General features: G+C 39.8%; 2 protein-coding genes across 16 annotated transcripts in view; one reads left to right on the top strand and one right to left on the bottom strand.

Moving 5' to 3' along the window:
• VTI1A (vesicle transport through interaction with t-SNAREs 1A) overlaps positions 1–1,251 on the bottom strand; it is a 348,766-nt gene extending 347,515 nt beyond the window's left edge. For all 11 annotated transcript variants that reach the window (XM_027063066.2, XM_053206829.1, XM_027063063.2 and 8 more), the window contains exon 1: positions 894–1,251. In XM_027063066.2, the coding sequence (XP_026918867.1) occupies positions 894–987 (94 nt within the window). In that variant the 5' untranslated portion in view covers positions 988–1,251. The remainder of the gene's footprint in view (positions 1–893) is intronic.
• A 154-nt stretch (positions 1,252–1,405) lies between these two features.
• On the top strand, positions 1,406–18,889 carry ZDHHC6 (zinc finger DHHC-type palmitoyltransferase 6). Of its 5 annotated transcripts, none has more exons than XM_015082942.3 (11): positions 1,406–1,541; positions 2,885–3,365; positions 5,122–5,213; positions 6,938–7,097; positions 8,577–8,738; positions 10,370–10,423; positions 14,869–15,036; positions 16,038–16,079; positions 16,760–16,905; positions 16,995–17,041; positions 18,276–18,889. In XM_015082942.3, the coding sequence occupies exons 2-11, from the start codon at positions 3,099–3,101 to the stop codon at positions 18,377–18,379; spliced, it is 1,242 nt and encodes a 413-aa protein (XP_014938428.1). In that variant the 5' UTR covers positions 1,406–1,541; positions 2,885–3,098; the 3' UTR covers positions 18,380–18,889. The 5 variants fall into 5 exon arrangements, with proteins under 5 accessions (XP_014938428.1, XP_014938426.1, XP_014938427.1 ...); XM_015082940.3 differs by having other exon boundaries at positions 1,419–1,647; XM_015082941.3 differs by having other exon boundaries at positions 1,420–1,585.
• The last annotated feature ends 280 nt before the right edge of the window (positions 18,890–19,169 follow it).

The following is a 19,169-nucleotide window of genomic DNA, read 5'->3' as shown; positions in this document are numbered from 1 at the left end:
TATATTTATATTCAACTGTTTATTTACTTAAACGTCTTTCTGAGCTCTTTCTAAGTAAATGCCAAGGAAATCAAACATAGCTCCCACATTCAGAGTTGACAGATTAGCACGGCAAGTAAGATATGCTAAAACTTCTAAAACAAGAACAAGAACACTTCTCGATGGGATATGTGGAATCCTAAAAGTGAGAAAAATTATCCTGTACCAAGTTTTACATAAAAGTGGGTTGCAGTCTTCCAAGAAGGATGAGAAATAAGAAATGGGGTTGGGGGTATGAAAAATACTAACGATTATAGCAGCTAACACCAAAAAAGGGCTTTCCCTATGTTAAATCACTTAATCTCCACAACAACTCTATTGACATGTACAGTTCTCACCATTTTACCAAGAAGGAAAGTTGAGAGAGGTTTAAGAAACTTTTTAAGTGCCACGACTCTTAAGTGGCAGAGTGGGGTTTTGAATCCAGGCACCATAGCTCTTAATCCTACTTGGCCGAATGTAATAGTATTATTACTAACAAAACAACGGTAGTGCATATTGCAGACCTACGATCTAGGTACGTTCATTCATTCTCTTGTAATACTCACATCTCTATTTTACAAATGAAACAAAACAAAATAGAACAAAAAACGAAGACTCAGAGAAACGTTCCCAAGGTTGTACAAGTAACAAGGCGGCGAAGTCCAGATTCCAGCCCAGAAGGCTAAAATACCGAAGGCTCTTTTCGCGGCACTCCACAACCCAGCCTGGATTCTGCCTTTACCCTCAAGCAAGTCAGACTGCTTCGCCCCGGAAGGGCCCCTGAACCACCTAGCGCCTCAGAGACGCTCCACAGCCCGCGAGCCTCGGCGCCCTCGGGGCCACCCCCGCGCGGCCGGGGTCAGGGCTCTCACCAGGAGGGAGTCGAGGGACCCTTGCAATCTTGCTGGTGATCTCTGCCGTGAGCACCGCGAAGTCCTGCTCGTAGCCTTCGAAATCGGATGACATGGCGGCTCCGGAGTGATCGGCCCGGGCCGAGGCCCAGGTCGTGGCAGAGGCCACGCGGGACAGAGGAACACGGTGTAAGGACCCCGGAGGCGGCCTCCACAGGAGAGCGGAGAACCGGGGACAGCTCCCAGCCGGGCCGCTTCCTGGTTGTTCGTCGCAATCTCAGTCCTCCGGAAATTGGCCTGCACGCGTTTTTAATTGCCCGCTCGGACTTCCAAGATTTAAAAAAATTCGCTAAGGAAAAGCACTTCTGTTAGTGCCCCCCAAAGCCTCCGAAAATCTGCGCGTTCTCATGGATCACTGGAAGCATTTTTGGCCCCTCCACTTTCTGGAAAGCGGCTCTGGCTCCCCAAGCTCTAAGTCCCAGGAACCTGCTTCCCGAGGGAAGTCTGATGCGGCGAACCTGCCGGAAGTGGCTGTTACGGAGACCGCGCACCGGGCGGGAGCAGCAGAGCAGCGCCGAGAGCGCTGGCGGAGAGGCAGACTGGTGGGGGCAGGTCCCGCACTCCAGCTTCTTGCAACCGGGATTTGCTTTCTGCTTGCGCTGGACTGAGGTACCCATGATGGAGTTATCCGAGGAGGAGAAAACCTGTTCCGGGTGAGCCCAGGCCGCCCCGGAAATGCGATGGCCGAGGAGCGGGCACCAAGGACCAAACTAAGGTGGGAGTCAAGGCGAGGGATGTAACTATGATTCTGGCCGTCTTCACCCCATCCGAGTGAGCCCAGAATCTCCAGAAGGTTGAAACCAGCCACGCTTGCCAGTACGGTCCTCCCCCGAGTGAGGATTTCTAAGCGCTCTGCTCCAGACACGGGCGGGAAACTGAGGCGCAAGGCGATGGCATCTGTTGCGTGAAAGTCGTTATTACCCTGTAACTCAGCTCTTCCCTTGACTCACTGCAGTCCGGTCGGAAATACCCTTCCACCGATCTTCCGGCCCTCGCCGGCCCGCCTTCCCTGCCCCTCGCTCCAGAGGCACTTCCTCATCTTTTTTCTCAAGTACTTTAATCCATGTTCCTTCTCTTGTGTGCCCTCCAGTCACGACTTCGCACACACCTCTGTCTCCCCGGTCCGCCCCTCCCCTCCTTTCACTCTGGCTTTGCTTTCACTCGCTCGCCTCTTTACCTTTGGCCCAAATAGATCCTTATGTTGGGGTTTGGGGGCAACCGCAGGCAAATGTGTAGACCCTGCCGGGCTCATCATACTTGACACCTCGAGACTCGGCAAGAGGCAGTTTAGAGCTCTGTGAAAGGAATTAGATGGTTTGGTTTCTAGTCTAGGTTCAGCTGTTACTTGTGAACTTTGTGCAATCGCTTAGCCTTTCCAAACCAATTTCCGGATTCAGTCAACCTTTAAAGCCCTGCTCCAGCTCTAAAATTCTCAGTCTCCTCCAACCACCCACTAAAGACAATCACAGTTACCTGTCAGGTTGGAAACAAAGAAATAAAAACAACTATTTTAGAATCACGTATCCAGTTTACTCGCAGTTCAGACTTGAGCCCTATTTTGGATCAGATAAAAATACAGTAAAACCTTGGATTGGGAGTAACTTGTTCTGCAAATGTTCCGCAAGAGGGGCAAACATTTCCAATACATTTTAACTCGGTAAATGAGCAATGTCTTGCAATAGGAGTAGTAGGTGATGTGGAATGTCACATGGTCACAACTGAGTCAATGGTTCTTGAAATTCATTTTGATATACCAGTGCTTTGGATTACAAGCATGTTTCCGGAAGGAATTATGCTCGCAAACCAAGGTTTTACTGGCAGTTCCTTTTGCCATCTGATAAGGTACTCATTCCATAGCACATGTGAGATGCTTTTGTTTAAGTGGTTATTGGAGTTAAATATGGTATATAATAAAATTTTTTCACTGAACTTTCTTATTTTGTTTTCTTTAGATGGGGTTTCAAGCCAAGATACTGGATTCTTCTAGTTACAATAAAGAGCTCTGAGTGTGTAACAGTGGAAATGTCATAATCTGCATTAACATCCCACAACTTGAAGGCATGACAATTAAGGAACACTCATGGACTTGTGGCACATGGAAATGTGTGCACAGAAAAAGGAAATCTGTGATTTTCTAAAAGTAGGAAGGCATTCTTCCTCACCAAAATGGGTGCATTCTGCTCAGTTATCAAGTTTGAAAATCTCCAAGAATTAAAGAGACTGTGTCACTGGGGTCCCATCATAGCCCTTGGTGTTATAGCAATATGTTCTACGATGGCCATGATTGACTCTGTGTTGTGGTATTGGCCTTTACATACAACTGGAGGAAGCGTGAATTTCATCATGTTGATAAATTGGACTGTCATGATTCTTTATAATTACTTCAATGCCATGTTTATTGGTCCTGGCTTTGTCCCTTTGGGGTGGAAACCGGTAAGAAAAAGATCTCTTAAGATAAGGAACTCTAATGATAATCATATATTTAGTTTATGATTTATCTGCTAACCAATAATATCAAACACAACATACTTTTTGCGTTGGTAGAGACTAAGCATATTCTAATTACTGATCATTTAAAGTCAAAGAATTTATTTTGTATCTACTTGAAAATATTCATCTAAATCAGTACTTCCCAGAGAGATTTTGTTGAATACTTGTACTTCATTAAAAGGAAAGAAAAAGAAAAATGGAGGGGCTGGTGAGTCCATAGTCCTAAATTTAAGAACCACTGCATATAATTTCACAATGCAATTTGGCTAGGATCTTATAATTTCACAATGCAATTTGGCTAGGATCTTTTTTTTTCTTAATTTTTTTAAATGTTCATTTGCTTTTGAGAAAGAAAGAGAGTGTGGGTGGGGGAGGGGCAGAGAGAGAGGGAGATACAGAATCCGAAGCAGGCACCAGGCTCTGAGCCATCAGCACAGAGCCTGATGTGGGACTCGAACTCACAAACTGCGAGATCACGTCCCGAACTGAAGTCGGACGCCACGCAGGCGTCCCTAGGATCTTTTTTTATGTAATACATTAACAGCCCTCAGAACTGAGAACAAGTCTTTAGAAATTGGTGACTTAAATCGTAGTTTTCAAATCAATGTTAAAATCATAACATTAGGAAGTAACAGTATGAATCAATTTATGGCTTTTTAAAAATTGTAGCAAGCTTATACTCATGAATTTCCATATTCCTTGCTCATGGGCACCACCTGGTAGCTTATTAGAAATGAAAAATCTTGGGCTCCACTCCAGACCTACGAATCAGAATCAGCATTTAACAAAATCCCCAGATGATTCTTAGGTACATTGTGTTGGAGAAACACTAGTGTTCTGTTTAAAGTGAGTACAAAGATGAGTAAGACGAATTTATGTTCTGAAAAATCTTATAATTGAGGAGAGAAACCAAGGTAACTTGTGTAAGTAATTACACTATGGAGAAGAATGTGATGAGTGCTGTTGAAGCTAGAAGGAAGTGAGCCTTTTTAGCTGTGGACCTGAAGGAGGAGTGTAAATTTCCATAAATGGGAAAGAAGGCATTTCAGGCATATAGTCTGAAATGACAGACGGGTTATGTACTGCAAATAAGGCTGAAACAAAGGCAGATTCTGGAGGGCCTGAAACACATGAGGAATTCTTGGACTATAGGAAGGTATTAGAGGTTTTCAAGTGAAGCTGTGACGTAATCAGAGTCATGTTGTAGGAATATTATTCTGACAATAGTTTGGATTGGAGAGAAACTATAGTACAGGACAGTAGTTTGAAATGATTGAAATAGTGCAAGGAGGGGTGGGGAACCAGATTTCCTAAAGAGTATCAACTCTGATGTTTGAATATCCACTTCAAAATACCTGCCAAGTTTACAGCTACCTTTTTTCTGAACTCCTACAAAGATTCTACAAAGATTTTGGAAAAGTAAAACCAGCTACAATCAGTGACGATGGGTTTGGGTGGAGCATGGGGAAGAGAAATGAAAAGTGACTTCTGGGTAATTGGAATAGTGATGCTGCTGTTAGAAATTCATTATTTAAAAGTATTTCTGCTCAGATAAAAGGGCAGGAAATAAGCAAGTTCAGATTCCATCCTTATCCCCATCCCCCATAAAATCAAACCTTACGAAAGCATTTTCATAAGGCTTAACCTATTACTTAGGATCAGATATCTGATGGATTTTTGTTTGTATTTTGCTATCAAGGAAAATTCTCAGGATAGCATGTACCTCCAGTATTGTAAAGTCTGCCAAGCATACAAGGCTCCACGGTCACATCACTGCAGAAAGTGTAACAGGTACTGTATGTCTTTGCTACTCACTGGGGACTGATCAACGTGGTGATTGGTCTCATGTTGTTGTTCTTTCTGTCACATCAGTCCTAGTCTTATTCTCTGCAAGGTGGCTTCTTTATAAAAAACACTGTCAAAATACTTCTGTCCATATCTCCATTGTAGTCTTAAGTTATCAATTCTGATAATAAGTAAATAATCCTCACTCTTTTTTGTTATAAGTGAAAAGCTTTTATTTATTTATTTATTTATTTACTTACTTACTTACTTACTTACTTACTTATTTGGAAAAATACACGTTTACTTTGCTTCTTACCCTGCCAAGAGTGAAAAGTTATGCCTCCAAGTTGTTTCTATAGGTCAGGATTAATCATGCATGTCTTCTGTCATCTTAACTAGCTTTAGAATTGTTCTGAGTCTAAACTATAAAGGAGACCTGCTTTTTCCATTATTTTGGTTGACTAACATTTACACTTTATCCATATCTAATAAATGAATTCAGGTGCATATTATCACAAGTGTTTAATATAAAAAAAAAGCAATGGAAAGAAAACTGAGTCACTATAAAAATATGAAATAAACTGGTACCTTTTTATTTTTAAAAAAAAATTTTTTTTCAACGTTTATTTATTTTTGGGACAGAGAGAGACAGAGCATGAACGGGGGAGGGGCAGAGAGAGAGGGAGACACAGAATCGGAAACAGGCTCCAGGCTCTGAGCCATCAGCCCAGAACCTGACGCGGGGCTCGAACTCACGGAACGCGAGATCGTGACCTGGCTGAAGTCGGACGCTTAACCGACTGCGCCACCCAGGCGCTCCCCTTTTTATTTTTTTAATTTAATTTCTTAATTTTTATTTTAAAGAGAGAGCAAGTGGGGGAAAGGGGCAGAGGGAGGGTAAGAAAACCTTAAGCAGCTTAATGCTCAGTGTGGAGCCTGATACAAGGCTCAATTCCAAGACCCTGGGACCATAAGCTGAGCTGAAATCAGGAGTCAGACGCTCAACCTACTGTGCCACCCAGGTGCCCCTGGCACCTTTTTAAATAAACAGCTATTCCACTAATTAGAAATATGTGATAAGAGTGTTGAGGTTTAGGAGAACGTTTGTAGCAAATAAACGTTTGGTATGAGGCCAGGAAATTTTCTTCTAGCAACAAGGGAAGGAAACTCAGTAAGACTTTGCTTGTTATACCACACCTTATATTCCATAGTTAGTATGCTTAGCTCAGAGATTCCACATCTAAAGGATGTGGAAGGAAGGAAGGAAGGAAGGAAGGAAGGAAGGAAGGAAGGAAGGAAGGAAGGAAGTTAGGTCTAGGTCTGCTGGGTCCCATCCACCCCAGTGGAGATTTTGTGGTCTCTGTTGTACTCCGCTTCAGTCACTGCATTTCAGAGCTAGAGGTAAATCTGGAACCCATGCTTATTTCTCTATGATGAACCTCTTAGCAGGACTCCTGAATTCTTTAAGCAAACTCCCTTATAGCAGACGTCTTTTCCTCAGAAGCTGTTACAAAGCCTGCCTTTTCTTGTGCTGTTTAGAAATTGAAAGAAGTCACTGGTCAAAGTTGTTTAAAAACTCATAAAGACTTTACTTTCTGTTCCATAGAGTATAATTCCTCTGTGACTCATAGACATGCTGGATTCCTATTTGCTTGATCTTCTGAAGACCAAAGTGATTTAAAGTAGATTGGATTTTTTGCCTCATGTGTTACGTAAATTTTTCTTGTTAGATGTGTGCTGAAGATGGACCATCACTGTCCTTGGATCAACAACTGTTGTGGTTTCCAAAATCATGCTTCGTTCACACTGTTTCTCCTTTTAGCACCGCTGGGTTGTATTCATGCTGCCTTCATTTTTGTTATGACTATGTATACCCAGCTTTATAATCGGGTAAGTGACAACGTTTGTTATAAAATCACTTATGCCAGATTAAATGGCAGTTACTATTTCAGGAGTCCCATTGGGAAATAAGATTTCTATGATTTAGGTCGGGAAACAATTTTGCTTTACCTGTGTATGAATTTCTTTAAAAAAAAAAAAAAAGTACTAAAATTTAATTCTTAAAATTAACTTAACAGAAGTCCATGGGGGAGGGGAAGGGAAGGGAAAAGAAAAAACAAAAAGAGGTTAGAGAGGGAGAGAGCCAAAGCATAAGAGACTCTTAAAAACTGAGAACAAACTGAGAGTTTGATGGGGGGTGGGAGGGAGGACAGGGTGGGTGATGGGTATTGAGGAGGGCACCTTTTGGGATGAGCACTGGGTGTTGTATGGAAACCAATTTGACAATAAATTTCATATTTAAAGAAAGTACTAAAATTTAATTTTTAAAATGAGGAAAAATTATTTTGTTTTGGAAACTTACTAACTGTAGTCGAAGTTGATAATATTTTATTACCGTGTATATATAATTTATTTGATCTCACACTTTATAGCTGTGGTAAGAATAACTAGAAGAAAAGGAACAGGAAGAAAAAGACAAACACTAATATTTTGTTTCCATTTGATTCGTGTGGCAAGGTGTAGTTCTTTTGTTCCAGTGCCTTGGAAGGTGCCTCATGAAGCAGGCACATGTCCTAAAATATGTAAAAGCTTTGGTTGATTTATGGTCAGGTAGTCATGAGATAAAGTTCAAGGGTCACAAATTTAAGTCCCTAAAGAAGCCTGAAAGTAAATGAGATTCATAGGTCTAATGGGACTGTGGCACCAAGAACACTTGCCCTTCACAGATGGGACAACCCATATTCAACTTCAGCCTCTTTTTAATGTTGGAAATCTAGTCCAATAATACTAGATCTTCCAGTCTTTCGGGAAAAATTAGAAAATCTGCATTTTTTTGTTTAGTGTCTCCTGATTTTTAAATGTTGGCACCTGGCTGAATATTTTAAAACATCTTGCAGGCTGGGCAATAGGCATCTGCAGGCCATATTTGGCCTGCCTTTTGCCTGTTTTTAACCTCTGGTTGTGGAACATGAGGGAAGAAACAACTGAATCCTCGGCTATCTTTTTGCTGTGGAAGGTTCCTGTAAATATTGAAAAGCCAGGAGAAGATGGACGCCACAGTCACAATTTAGACTGATGACTAGTGCTGTTCATACATAGTAATGTTAGTGGGCTGTGCCCTGCGCTTTCGAGGAAATAATTAAAAACAAAAAAAGTGACATTTGAAAATAACTAAGAACGATAGTGCGCATATCAGTATGAGTTGAGGCCACAGTAGTAATTAGAAACAAATTGGAAATTCGTTTGCTTTTAGCCACCGCTTTAGGTTATCATTTGTTGATCTTTTTTGATCAAGTGGCTTTAAATGTTCCAGTAGCGTCTGACCCTTTATGACAACTGAATATTTCAAGTGTGTGTTTTTCTTTGTAGCTCTCCTTTGGGTGGAACACGGTAAAGATTGATATGAGTGCGGCCCGCAGAGATCCTCTTCCACTTATTCCCTTTGGATTAGCAGCATTCGCGGCCACCCTGTTTGCATTGGGATTAGCTTTAGGAACAACCATAGCTGTTGGGATGTTGTTTTTCATCCAGGTAAGTTCCTTGGTTACCTCTAGCTAAAAGTTGTCAACTTACCGGGGCTGCCTATAATGAGAAAGAGATAAAGGCTGCATTTAAGAATGCAGTGTGAAGTGGACATTATTGTAATGTATTCCATCTAGGTAACTAATTTAACCTCTGGACTAGTCAGATAATTTTGAAGTAACTTTGCCAGCATTTCTAGGTAACTTACTTAATTTCTAGAATGTTAACTTGGAGTCCTGTATTGCTTTATAATTGAGAAAGCTCTTCTCCCATTTATGGTCTCTCTTGATCTTCACATCAACCCCCCCAGAAAGAGTTGAAGAGGAGTATTTTCCCTTCCGTGCAGAAGAGTAATCAAATCACAGAAAGTGACTTAACCCAAGATCACTCACGCATGTATTCAGTAAACATAATTGGTAATACTATTTTATAACAGCATATATTTAATCATCATCATAATATAGCCAGCGTTTATTGCACACTTATTATGTGCAAGACACTGTCTTAAGGACATCACATATATTAACTCATTTAATCTCCGTAACAACCCTCTGATTTGGATGCTATTTAATGCCTACTCTGATGAATTACTCTGCTAATTTCTGAGAGTACAGTAATGAAAATGAAAAGCGTCCTGCCCCTAGGGAAGTTCACAATTAGTAGTAAACATGCAACTAATACTGGGTGGTGTGAGTGTCATAGATTTATGTACAAAGTGCTGTGAGAACACAGAGGAGGAGGATGTGGCCCTGAAGAGATCACAAAGTGGTTATGATTCATTCCTTTCACTGAGTTAGTTTATTCATTAATCGAAGGCCTGCTGTAGGCCAGGTGTTGTGCTAGGCCCTAGCCTAGGAACACGAAGGGGACTCCTTGCCCACAGGTGTGTCTGTACGGACCCAGCCAGACTTTGAGGAAAGGCCAAAATGCTGGACCTGAGGGCTCTGATGCATCGCCAAACCCGTTTACACGCATAGTTTTAAAATACGCCGATTTTGGTTGTACTTCATATATTCTATTAGCCTGGGATCAAATTCTTTGAAAAAATTTCCCCGGTGCCTCTCATTAAGAATCATATTAAAAATACACTAAAACCCTGTGGTGTAAAAACCCACATCAGTGGAATTAGTCCTAGCTAGGAGGGTCAATTAATAGAATCAAGACTGAATATATTGGGTTTTTAAGGTAAGCAGAATATCTGGTCATGTTGGGATGATATGAGTCACTTTCATGTAATAAATAATCATAAATTTAAGGTTAATTTAAAATAGTGATAGATTTTAGTAACAAAATACACAAGTACTGATTAAGTGGATTATATCCATATTTTATTAATACTTTGGAAACCTTGATCAGAAGATAGTACTTAAAACATGAATTTTTATCAAAATAGTAGATTCAGATTTGATTATGGATTGCCGTAATCATTTTATGGAGAGGCGTTGTGATGCAGTGCTTAAGAACAAGAACTTTAGAGTCAGATGGACCACAGAGTGTCTTGCTTAACCTCTGTTATCCTGGTATCTTCATCAATGGAACAGAGCAACAAAAACTATCTCCTAGGGTTACTATGAAGATGATAATCTTAAATGGAGCAAAGTTTCATCATAAAATTTTACTGTTCATTATTTAATTTTCAGATGAAAATAATTCTCAGAAACAAAACTTCTATTGAATCATGGATTGAAGAAAAGGTAAATTTTAATAATTGTTTCCTCAACATCAATAAAGATTAGTCATAGGCCAGATTAACTAATAAATGCCCAGAAGTAAAAACTTGACTACCAGATGGCTTCCTTAAGTCATTTGCATGCCACATAAAAGGTAAATATAGGAAACATTTTGATTTATTCTTTATTTGACATAACTCCCACAGAAATCTGCTTCTCGTTCACCCTGGAGTTGGTGAAGAAGTCTAAACCACACATTAAACCATTTGGCCATTCTTTCTCAGGTTAGGGGAGAAGGCAGACCATTTGGAAAGGAACTTCTGTCCTACTGAGGTGCTATTAAGGTGTTTTTTTTAGTGCTTTAAGTAAACTAAAAAAACCTTATAAACCTGGATTATAGCATAGCTTGCCACAGACCTCACAATGTTTCCATTGTGATTCTGTTGTAAAAAGTCAGTCTGACTACTCCGCTCCCTGCTTAAAGCTGCTCAGAGCCTCACCATCACTGGAGCAGGGGTTACAAACCCAAATGCCTGTAGGGCCAGCCGGTAGATAACCCAGGAACTGGCCTGTGTACAGAGCTGCCTAACAGATGAAGCTGAATGTTGCCTTAGGGGATACTCAGCCAGTATCCTGAGATCATCTCGTTGTTTTTTAAGAAAAGCAAGAGATCTGGATTTCTGTGACATCTCTTTTCTATTTTTAAATATTAGCAAGAAATTCTCATTAAAAACAAACACACTTTGTGGGCCAAATAAAACACACCAATGGGACACATTTAGCCCCTGGCAGCCAGTTTGTGGACTTGAATTTATAGCAGCAGCCCTCAGATGTTTCGGTCTCAGGACCCTTTTACATCCTGAGAATTGTTAAGGGCCCTAAAGAACTTTGGTTAGTCTGTGTAATATCGATGATTGCCATATTTTGTGAGAAAAATTGTGAAGATTTATTATTTCATTTAAAAATAACAATAATAAAGCCATTATATGTTAATAAAAATCGCATATTTTTAAAACTTAGTATATTTTCCAAAGTGAAAACTAGGGAGAAGAGTGGCATTGTTTTATATTTTTATAAATCTCTTTAATATCTGACTTAACAGAAGACAGTTTGATTCTCACATCTCCTGCATTCAGTCTGTTGAGATATGTTGCTTTGATTGAAGTATGTGAAGAAATTCCAGCCTGACACAGATAAGTAGATAGAAGAGGATAGAGTATTTTAATAGGCTTTTTGGATAATTGTGGATATTCTTGGATACTACATTGAAACTTGACAGGTGATAGTTCCTGAAAGGTTAGTTGCATGGGAGATGTGAAGATACATCAGTAAACTTTGTATTTTTTTACATTCAAATGCATCAGTACATCTTGCTCTGTGAATGGGCCTTTTACCCATACAAGATTTTATAGCACCAGGTTTTGGCCATTTGGAAAATACAATTTCACAGAGTTATGAAGATTTTCCAAATGGTGACACATTCATTCACATCACTACCAAGTTTATGGGGGAAAATCTTTAAATTCTGGAAAGCTTTCAGGCTCATAGTGGTGGATACAGATTTTCCAAAATTCGAATTTTCACTTGAAAGCCTTCATTTTTTCAGTTGTTTACATTGAAGTAACAGCTTGAGTTTGTTCATTTTTGAGAAAATTTCTGCCAGGTACTGACATTTCAGTAACCTTACTTTGTTTCATTATTCATTCTGTCAAGTAAAAATAGCGTTGTGTGAAAGAAGCTGGCTCCACAGCTTTTGTTAGTCCCAACTCAAACATGTTTTCCTTGAGACAAACACTTCGGAATGCCCTATGTGCACTTTCCTTCTTGTCACACAGAATATTCATAGGACATCTACTTGAGGTTGAGATTTAATAAAAAAGATAATTTTTATTGCTTCATCAGGGGCATTCTTATGTAAAACTTTTGTTTGGGTTTTTTTTTTTTTTTAACTATGAGTATGTACCAGTGAAGAATATGATAATCACTAATACAGAGGGGGCCACTGTCTTGATTCCTGCTCAAGGTACTGGCAATTTTACCCACTATTGCAAATGTCAACACAATGAAAAAAGCAAATGACATCTTAGTATTATGATGAAAGTTGTTTGACTTTGTTGGACCCCAAGAAAAGCTCTTGGGGACTCGAAGAGGTGCGCAAAACGTACTTTGAGAACCGCGGATAGACAGGTTTAAGTCCAAGCTCCTTAGCTTATACATAATCAAACTGTTCATGTCTTCCCCTTACCTGTTTCTTTTACCGCAGTTCCCACCCTTCCCCACCCCACTGCGCTCTCGATACCAACTAATACCAGAAACCACAACTTCTATTTTGTACATCCTGTGCTTCTGTATCTTTCCACATGTCATTCCCTCTGCCTAGGACACTCTTGCTCCCTCTTTTTTGCCTGATTTCTTGTCCCTCAAGATTTAGCTTAGGTGCCATTTCTTCCTAAGAACCTTCCTTCACTCTCCCTACACTAGTTTAAGTACCTTGTTTGCCTTTCCCATAGCATCTATCACATACCTCTGTTACCTTTTAACACAGTATTGCTAGAATCCCCCCAACTTCACCGAGTGCTTCTCTTAGGCAGAGACCATGCCTCAGTCGTGTTTAAACTGCACTCATCCTGAGAATAGAAAAAGGAATAGATGTGACATATAGTCTATATACAAAGTCTAGTCAAATAGTTGATCTGTACATAGGATTTCCTATATAAAGCAATTTGTATACTTCTGAAAAATCCACTTATGGACATTTTATATAAAGGCATGAATCCCAGTGAATGGATTTATCACAGAACTAAGAAGTTGAGAATTATCTACAGCTGTTTGCATTTAAAGCTTTTACTCTGAACTTACAAAGCCCTTCATCTGAACTTCATAAAATTAAACTGTGTGATCATAGATGCGTATAGTGGCTTTTCATGAGATGCTTTGTAGAAAGTAAGTAAAATGTTTTCAATTCTGGAAAATAAATAAATAAATAAATAAATAAACAAACAAACTACGCTCATCCTTAACCATGCTTTGTTTGTTAAGAGCCGAAATCTGTTCTTTGAGACTCTTATCCGTTGTGAAGACTCTGAAGCTTTATAAAAAGAGAAAATAAATTATCCTTTACTTTTTGGGTGGGGATTTATATAGTTTAGTAGATTCATACATACATATAGCTTGACAATTCTTTTAATTGAATTAACATCAATATTACTTTATAAGTAATTGCGAGAAGTTTTCCCTAAAATACTGTCCCGTGATAATAAAATATTTCAAGGTACCATTTCTAGTTAGCATAATATATCCTGATTATATTAATAATTTTTTTTGAATGGCCAAGGCTCTTTATAGAATACCATGCTAAATTTAGAAGTTATTGTATTTGTAATATTTCTTTAAATGTTTATTTTTGAGAGAGCGTTAGCATGGGAGGGGCAGAGAGAGGGGGTGGGATCCAAAGTGGGCTCTGTGCTGACAGCAGCGAGCAAGCCCGATGTGGGGCTGGAACTCAGGAACCGTGAGATCATGACCTGAGCCAAAGTCAGACGCTCAACCGACTGAGCCACCCAGGTGCCCCTAGAGCGTATTTTAAAACTGCACTCTGTTGCCAAGTAAAAAATACAAATAAATGATTATATTAAGTTCATAGAAAATTTATCGAAATCACCACAACTAGAATTTATACAAATTTCAACTGGGTTTGTACGCTTATTATAGGAATAAATAATGTATCTTTATACCACTAGGTGTCAGTGGAACTTAAGAAATTCTAAGCCAGTTTATGTCCTTCTGTTAAAGCTAACAATTAAATTTAAACAGTTAATTTATGCAACCTGAATATTTAGGTATATGCATAAAATGTATCTATAAATGCATATATAAGTGAATGTATATACATGTGTGGTGGTATAAAAAATGAAAGAAGATCTGCACATATCTGCTAATTAAAAAAAAAAAAATCAGAGAATGGTGACTCCCCTGGTGCACCTGCCCTGGCCATTCCCACAGGTGTTGCTGCCACCCAGGATGCACCATTACATTGTAGAGTACCCCACGGAAGAGTTCTTCTATCCTACATAAATTCCTGCTGTTTCTTAAATCTTTTTATCAACAGCCCTTCTTTACACCTGGATCCTTTTGCTTTGCTAAACAACCAGGAGCAATGAGGATTTTTTATATGTGGAATAAAGCTGTTAACTCTTTTAATAAGCATTTTTGAATACTTGTTCTGAAATAAGCCCTGTAAGACATTTCCTGAATGATCTACGAGGTTGGTGCTGGGTAGCAAGGTCCTCTTCAGATAAATTTGTCTATGTCTTCTGTGTACCCTAACGTTACAACAAGGAGGAAGCTTTTCTAGGAGTGATACAGATGTGAGAAGAAACGTATATTACTGTCAATACTGCCAACAGTATGTTCCTTAAAGCCAGTGAAGGCAGAGGCGTTTGCCACTTTCACATCTCTGTTCCCCACAGGCTAAAGATCGAATTCAGTATTACCAACTAGATGAAGTCTTTGTTTTTCCCTACGATATGGGAAGTAGATGGAAGAACTTTAAACAGGTATTTACGTGGTCAGGGGTCCCTGAAGGAGATGGGCTCGCGTGGCCGATAAGAGAAGGCTGTCACCAGTACGACTTAACAGTGAGTATTTCTGTTCAATCTTTCCTTTCTGTCTCATTTTCTTCCTCTAGTTCCTCTTAACTCAGATGACGTTTTGTAGTAAAATAATGATTTTTTTTTCAGTAAGGCACTAAGGTAACAGTCCTAAATCGCTCCTTGTATCATGTCTTTCTGTTAATTTAAATCTCTCTTTAATTCTCCATATGCGTGAGATAAAGTCGTGATCCGTTCACTCAGTTCTATACAATCTGGCCTACAACTGCCCTCCCAACTGCTTCCTAATGGGAATCACCGTGTCCAGTCAGCCCGGCTTCCTCAGTGAACTCCTTGTGTGTTCCTGCCACCTAATTCTGTCCATACTGTTTTTTCTCTCTAACATGACTTCCCTATCAGAAATAATATTAAGGCGAGTTTCAGCCCCACCTCATCGGAATTCGACACTTAACCATGTACTGTTTGTTGGATGGTGCTTGTGAAGTCTAACATTTTTATTTATTTCTTAGATCTTAGACCTGTAATTTGACAAGATTCTGGCACAGAGGCCATGAGCTACCTCGATTTCCCCTACTATGTCTCATATAGTACCATTTATTAAATTGTTGCTAAATAAGTCAAGAAAAGTGAGTCGTCATGATGACTTTTAGTCAAGACTCATGGATGAATCTCGCAGTCTGTCTGCCTTGTCTCTAAAGAGTCTGTGAGTCTGTGTGTCATCCTCACCTCCGGGACGAGCCTAGAAGCCCCAGGAGGACAGAGAGCGCATCTCCCTGATCCCTGGGCTGTAAGGAATACTCAGTGAGTAGACACAGATGGACGGTAGAGGATACTGAGAAAAAAGCCCATCAGCTCCTGTTCACAGTCGTAGGGTCCTCTTTCCTCTCTATGAGAAACACGTGGCCTTTGAATTGTCAGCACTGTGAAATGCTTGAAAATCAGGAGTTTGTCATGTCCCTCTGATGCAGTAGATGGCAAAAGGCTGTTTTTCAACACTGAGATCGTGTTTTTTCTTTTTGTATCTCCAGATTGAACAGTTGAAACAAAAAGCAGATAAGAGAGTCAGAAGTGTAAGTAATTTTTTGCAATGATACTAGTTTCTTTCTCCTTTTTGTCATGCTCTACACTTCTGTATAGTTTTTTAAATTGCCTTTGAGTAGAAGGCAACTGTTGGCTTTTATTAAATAATATTTCCTAACATAATTGTTGAAATTTGATACAGTTCACTTTTGCTTTCACTTACATAGTTTGGACTGGCCATTTGGAGGGAATGTAGTCAATTTACATTGCCAACAGAAAAATAATTATCCTCAATCTAGCTCGTTAGTGTGAAACCCATCCTTACACTTCTGCTGTATAATATCACGGCCACTAGCCACATGTGGCTATTTAAATTAAATAAAATCAAATAAAATATTCAGTTCCTTGGTTGAACTAGCCACATTAGAAGTGCCCAGTAGCTACACGTGTCTAGGGGCTAGCACATTGGATACCACAAATATAGAGCATTTCCGTCACTGCAGAAAGTTCTATTGGACAGCACTGTTCTAGAATTTAATTCTTAGCTAAGTGCTTGAAATGAAGGGTAAGAAAAGCCTGGAGAACTAGAAACATCAGTTGCCTCCTATAAAGGAACTGGGAGGGAAAGACTTGTCACCTGATACTTTGGGTCCACCTTTAACAATTTAAATTCAAACTTACAGAAATTCAGGGGTAAATGTTAGATTGTTCTTCTGATTACTGACGCCAGGTTCGGTATAGAGTAATAGAAGATTACAGTGGTGCCTGCTGTCCTTTGAATAAGGGAATCAAAACCTTCTTCACAAGTCCCTGCACTGAAGAGCCTCGAATAAGGCTACAGAGAGGGGAATTCATTTTGGCCACAAGAGGGTTACGGTAAGTGATAAAAGTAGTGAATTTCTTCTTTAATGACAAAGTTAGCATCTCGCCTAAAAAAATTAATTTTAATCTCTTAAATATTTCAGATACTGGTTGTATGGAGATAAAATTCTCGATGATTCCTTTGTAGAAGGTATGGAAATGGAAGGGGTTAATAGAAAGGACTGCTAGTAATAATTCCATATTTAACAAGAATAACCCCTAATAGTCACTTGTCACATGCATCAGGGCACATAACAGACACATCCTCAAGCAACAGAAAGAGGCTTCTTATGTTATTTCTGTACAGCACTTCTATTTTCCCGTCTTTTTAATGGTTGCCAACATTGGAGCTCATTGTCACCTGTGTGACTGGTACTTGTGGAAGTGCCACTCGCTTCCTGTGTGGTATCCAAGTCCCCAGCAGCCCTCTGAGGGAGGTACTAGCATTTACCTGTCATTGGCGAGGGAGCCAAAATGCAGTGAGACTGAACACGTTGCCCAAGGCCGCCCTAAAAACAGATTAGAGCCAGGGCTCCAAGCCAAGTGGCCTGTGTCCCAGATGCCTGTGCCACACGCTCCCCACCGTGAATGAATATTCCTATTAAGTATTAATGGAAACCGATGGATTGAAATTTTCCGTGTCTCTGATTTTAAGTTTTAGAATTGTTCCTTTTTATTTTTTTTAATGTTTTTTATTTATTTTTGAGACAGCGTAAGCAGGGGAGGGGCAGCGTGAGGGGGACAGAGGATCTGAAGCAAGCTCTGTGCTGACAGCAGCAAGCCCGATGCAGGGCTCGAGCTCACGAACCGTAAGATCATGCGTGACCTGAGCCAAAGTCGGACACTCAACCGACTGAGCCACCCAGGTGCCCCTAGAATTGTTTTCTTTTTAAGTAAAGATTAATCCTGGATGCTTTCTTAAAAACACTGGGTTAATTGTTAATTAACCCCATATGACTGCTTGGGCAGCCTTGATATAAAAATTTACGTGTTAGGAAGAAACCTAGAAAGGAAATTCACAGAAGCTACGGGGAGATAGTTCCCTGAAACAGATAATGTATGACAGTGTGCCAAAAACCCCACAATCACACATGTGTAAATGAATGCCCAAACTGGGACATTCCGCCCTGACTCCCCGTAAGGGTTGTCCTAAACCACATTAGCACCTCTCCCAGGTAACAGAATTTGAGAAATAGTGATTTTCTAGCTTGTTAGAAGCATTTAAAAACCATTTTTTCCCTCAAATTATGCTTATAAAAGATGGTAAAGGGCGAAAAAAGTAACGCATAACTAAAAGCTTATTGATTTGGAGTAATAGGACTTATGGGGCTCAGCCATATCATTGCCGTAGATCTATTTCACCTCAATTTTATTTTCTTCCTCAGGTGTTTCAAGGATACGAGGCTGGTTCCCTAGAAACTGTGTGGAGAAGTGTCCCTGTGATGCTGAAACAGATCAAGCCCCAGAGGGCGAGAAGAAAAATAGATAGCTACGGTTACACTAAAATTATTCTTTAAGTCCTCTCCATTACTTGAAAACTGTACAGATTACTAAAGAATTATGCAATGAGCCTACTCTGGTTAAGGTGTTCTTTTCCTCAAAGGTGCCCTAGTGCCATAACCTGAATATTTTTATTACATTTTGAAATGGAGAAGCCATTCTGCATATGCCTTTGAATTCTTACCCCTTTTGCCACCTCTTCCTCTCCCCAGAAGGAAAAACACTTCACCCAAGTAAGTCAGTTGCATTTTCTCTAGGACTTTTTTTATGCGCTGCACACTACGGACCTCACCTGCAGATACAGTTCCCCCTTTGCCAGGAGCATCTGCATGTGATGCTTTTATCCTGTTTCCCCCTCAGTTGACATTTCTTATGTGATATTCTAGATACTATAGAACATAATATGTAAGATTCAATATAAGCTTAAATTTTATTACCTGTCTTTTAATAATGCAGATTTTGTCAAATCAAATAAAGATCAATGGATGTTCTGTATAAATCTAGTTTTTACTAGTTTCTTTTGGCTGACTAAAAAGGTTTGTCTTAGCTCTTTATGGAAAAACTTCTTTACAACCGTGTGAAAAATTTGCATCTTTGAGCTGTTCGTTCGTTAAGTGAACCCTATTAATGGCATATTGAGATCACAGCATTCTAGGAAACTTTCAACCTAGTGAGCTCCAGCTGCTCATGTGTGCTTGAATCGATCAAAGCCTGAAGCTTATGTGACTGGTAGGACCTAAGCTGGTGGATTTGGATGCTTAAAGTTGGGCTTGTCTAAC

Source organism: Acinonyx jubatus, chromosome D2, assembly GCF_027475565.1.
Source record: "Acinonyx jubatus isolate Ajub_Pintada_27869175 chromosome D2, VMU_Ajub_asm_v1.0, whole genome shotgun sequence".
NCBI lineage: Eukaryota > Metazoa > Chordata > Mammalia > Carnivora > Felidae > Acinonyx > Acinonyx jubatus.
The sequence above is the reverse complement of the archived record's forward strand: the minus strand, read 5'-3'. Positions and strand labels throughout refer to the sequence as shown.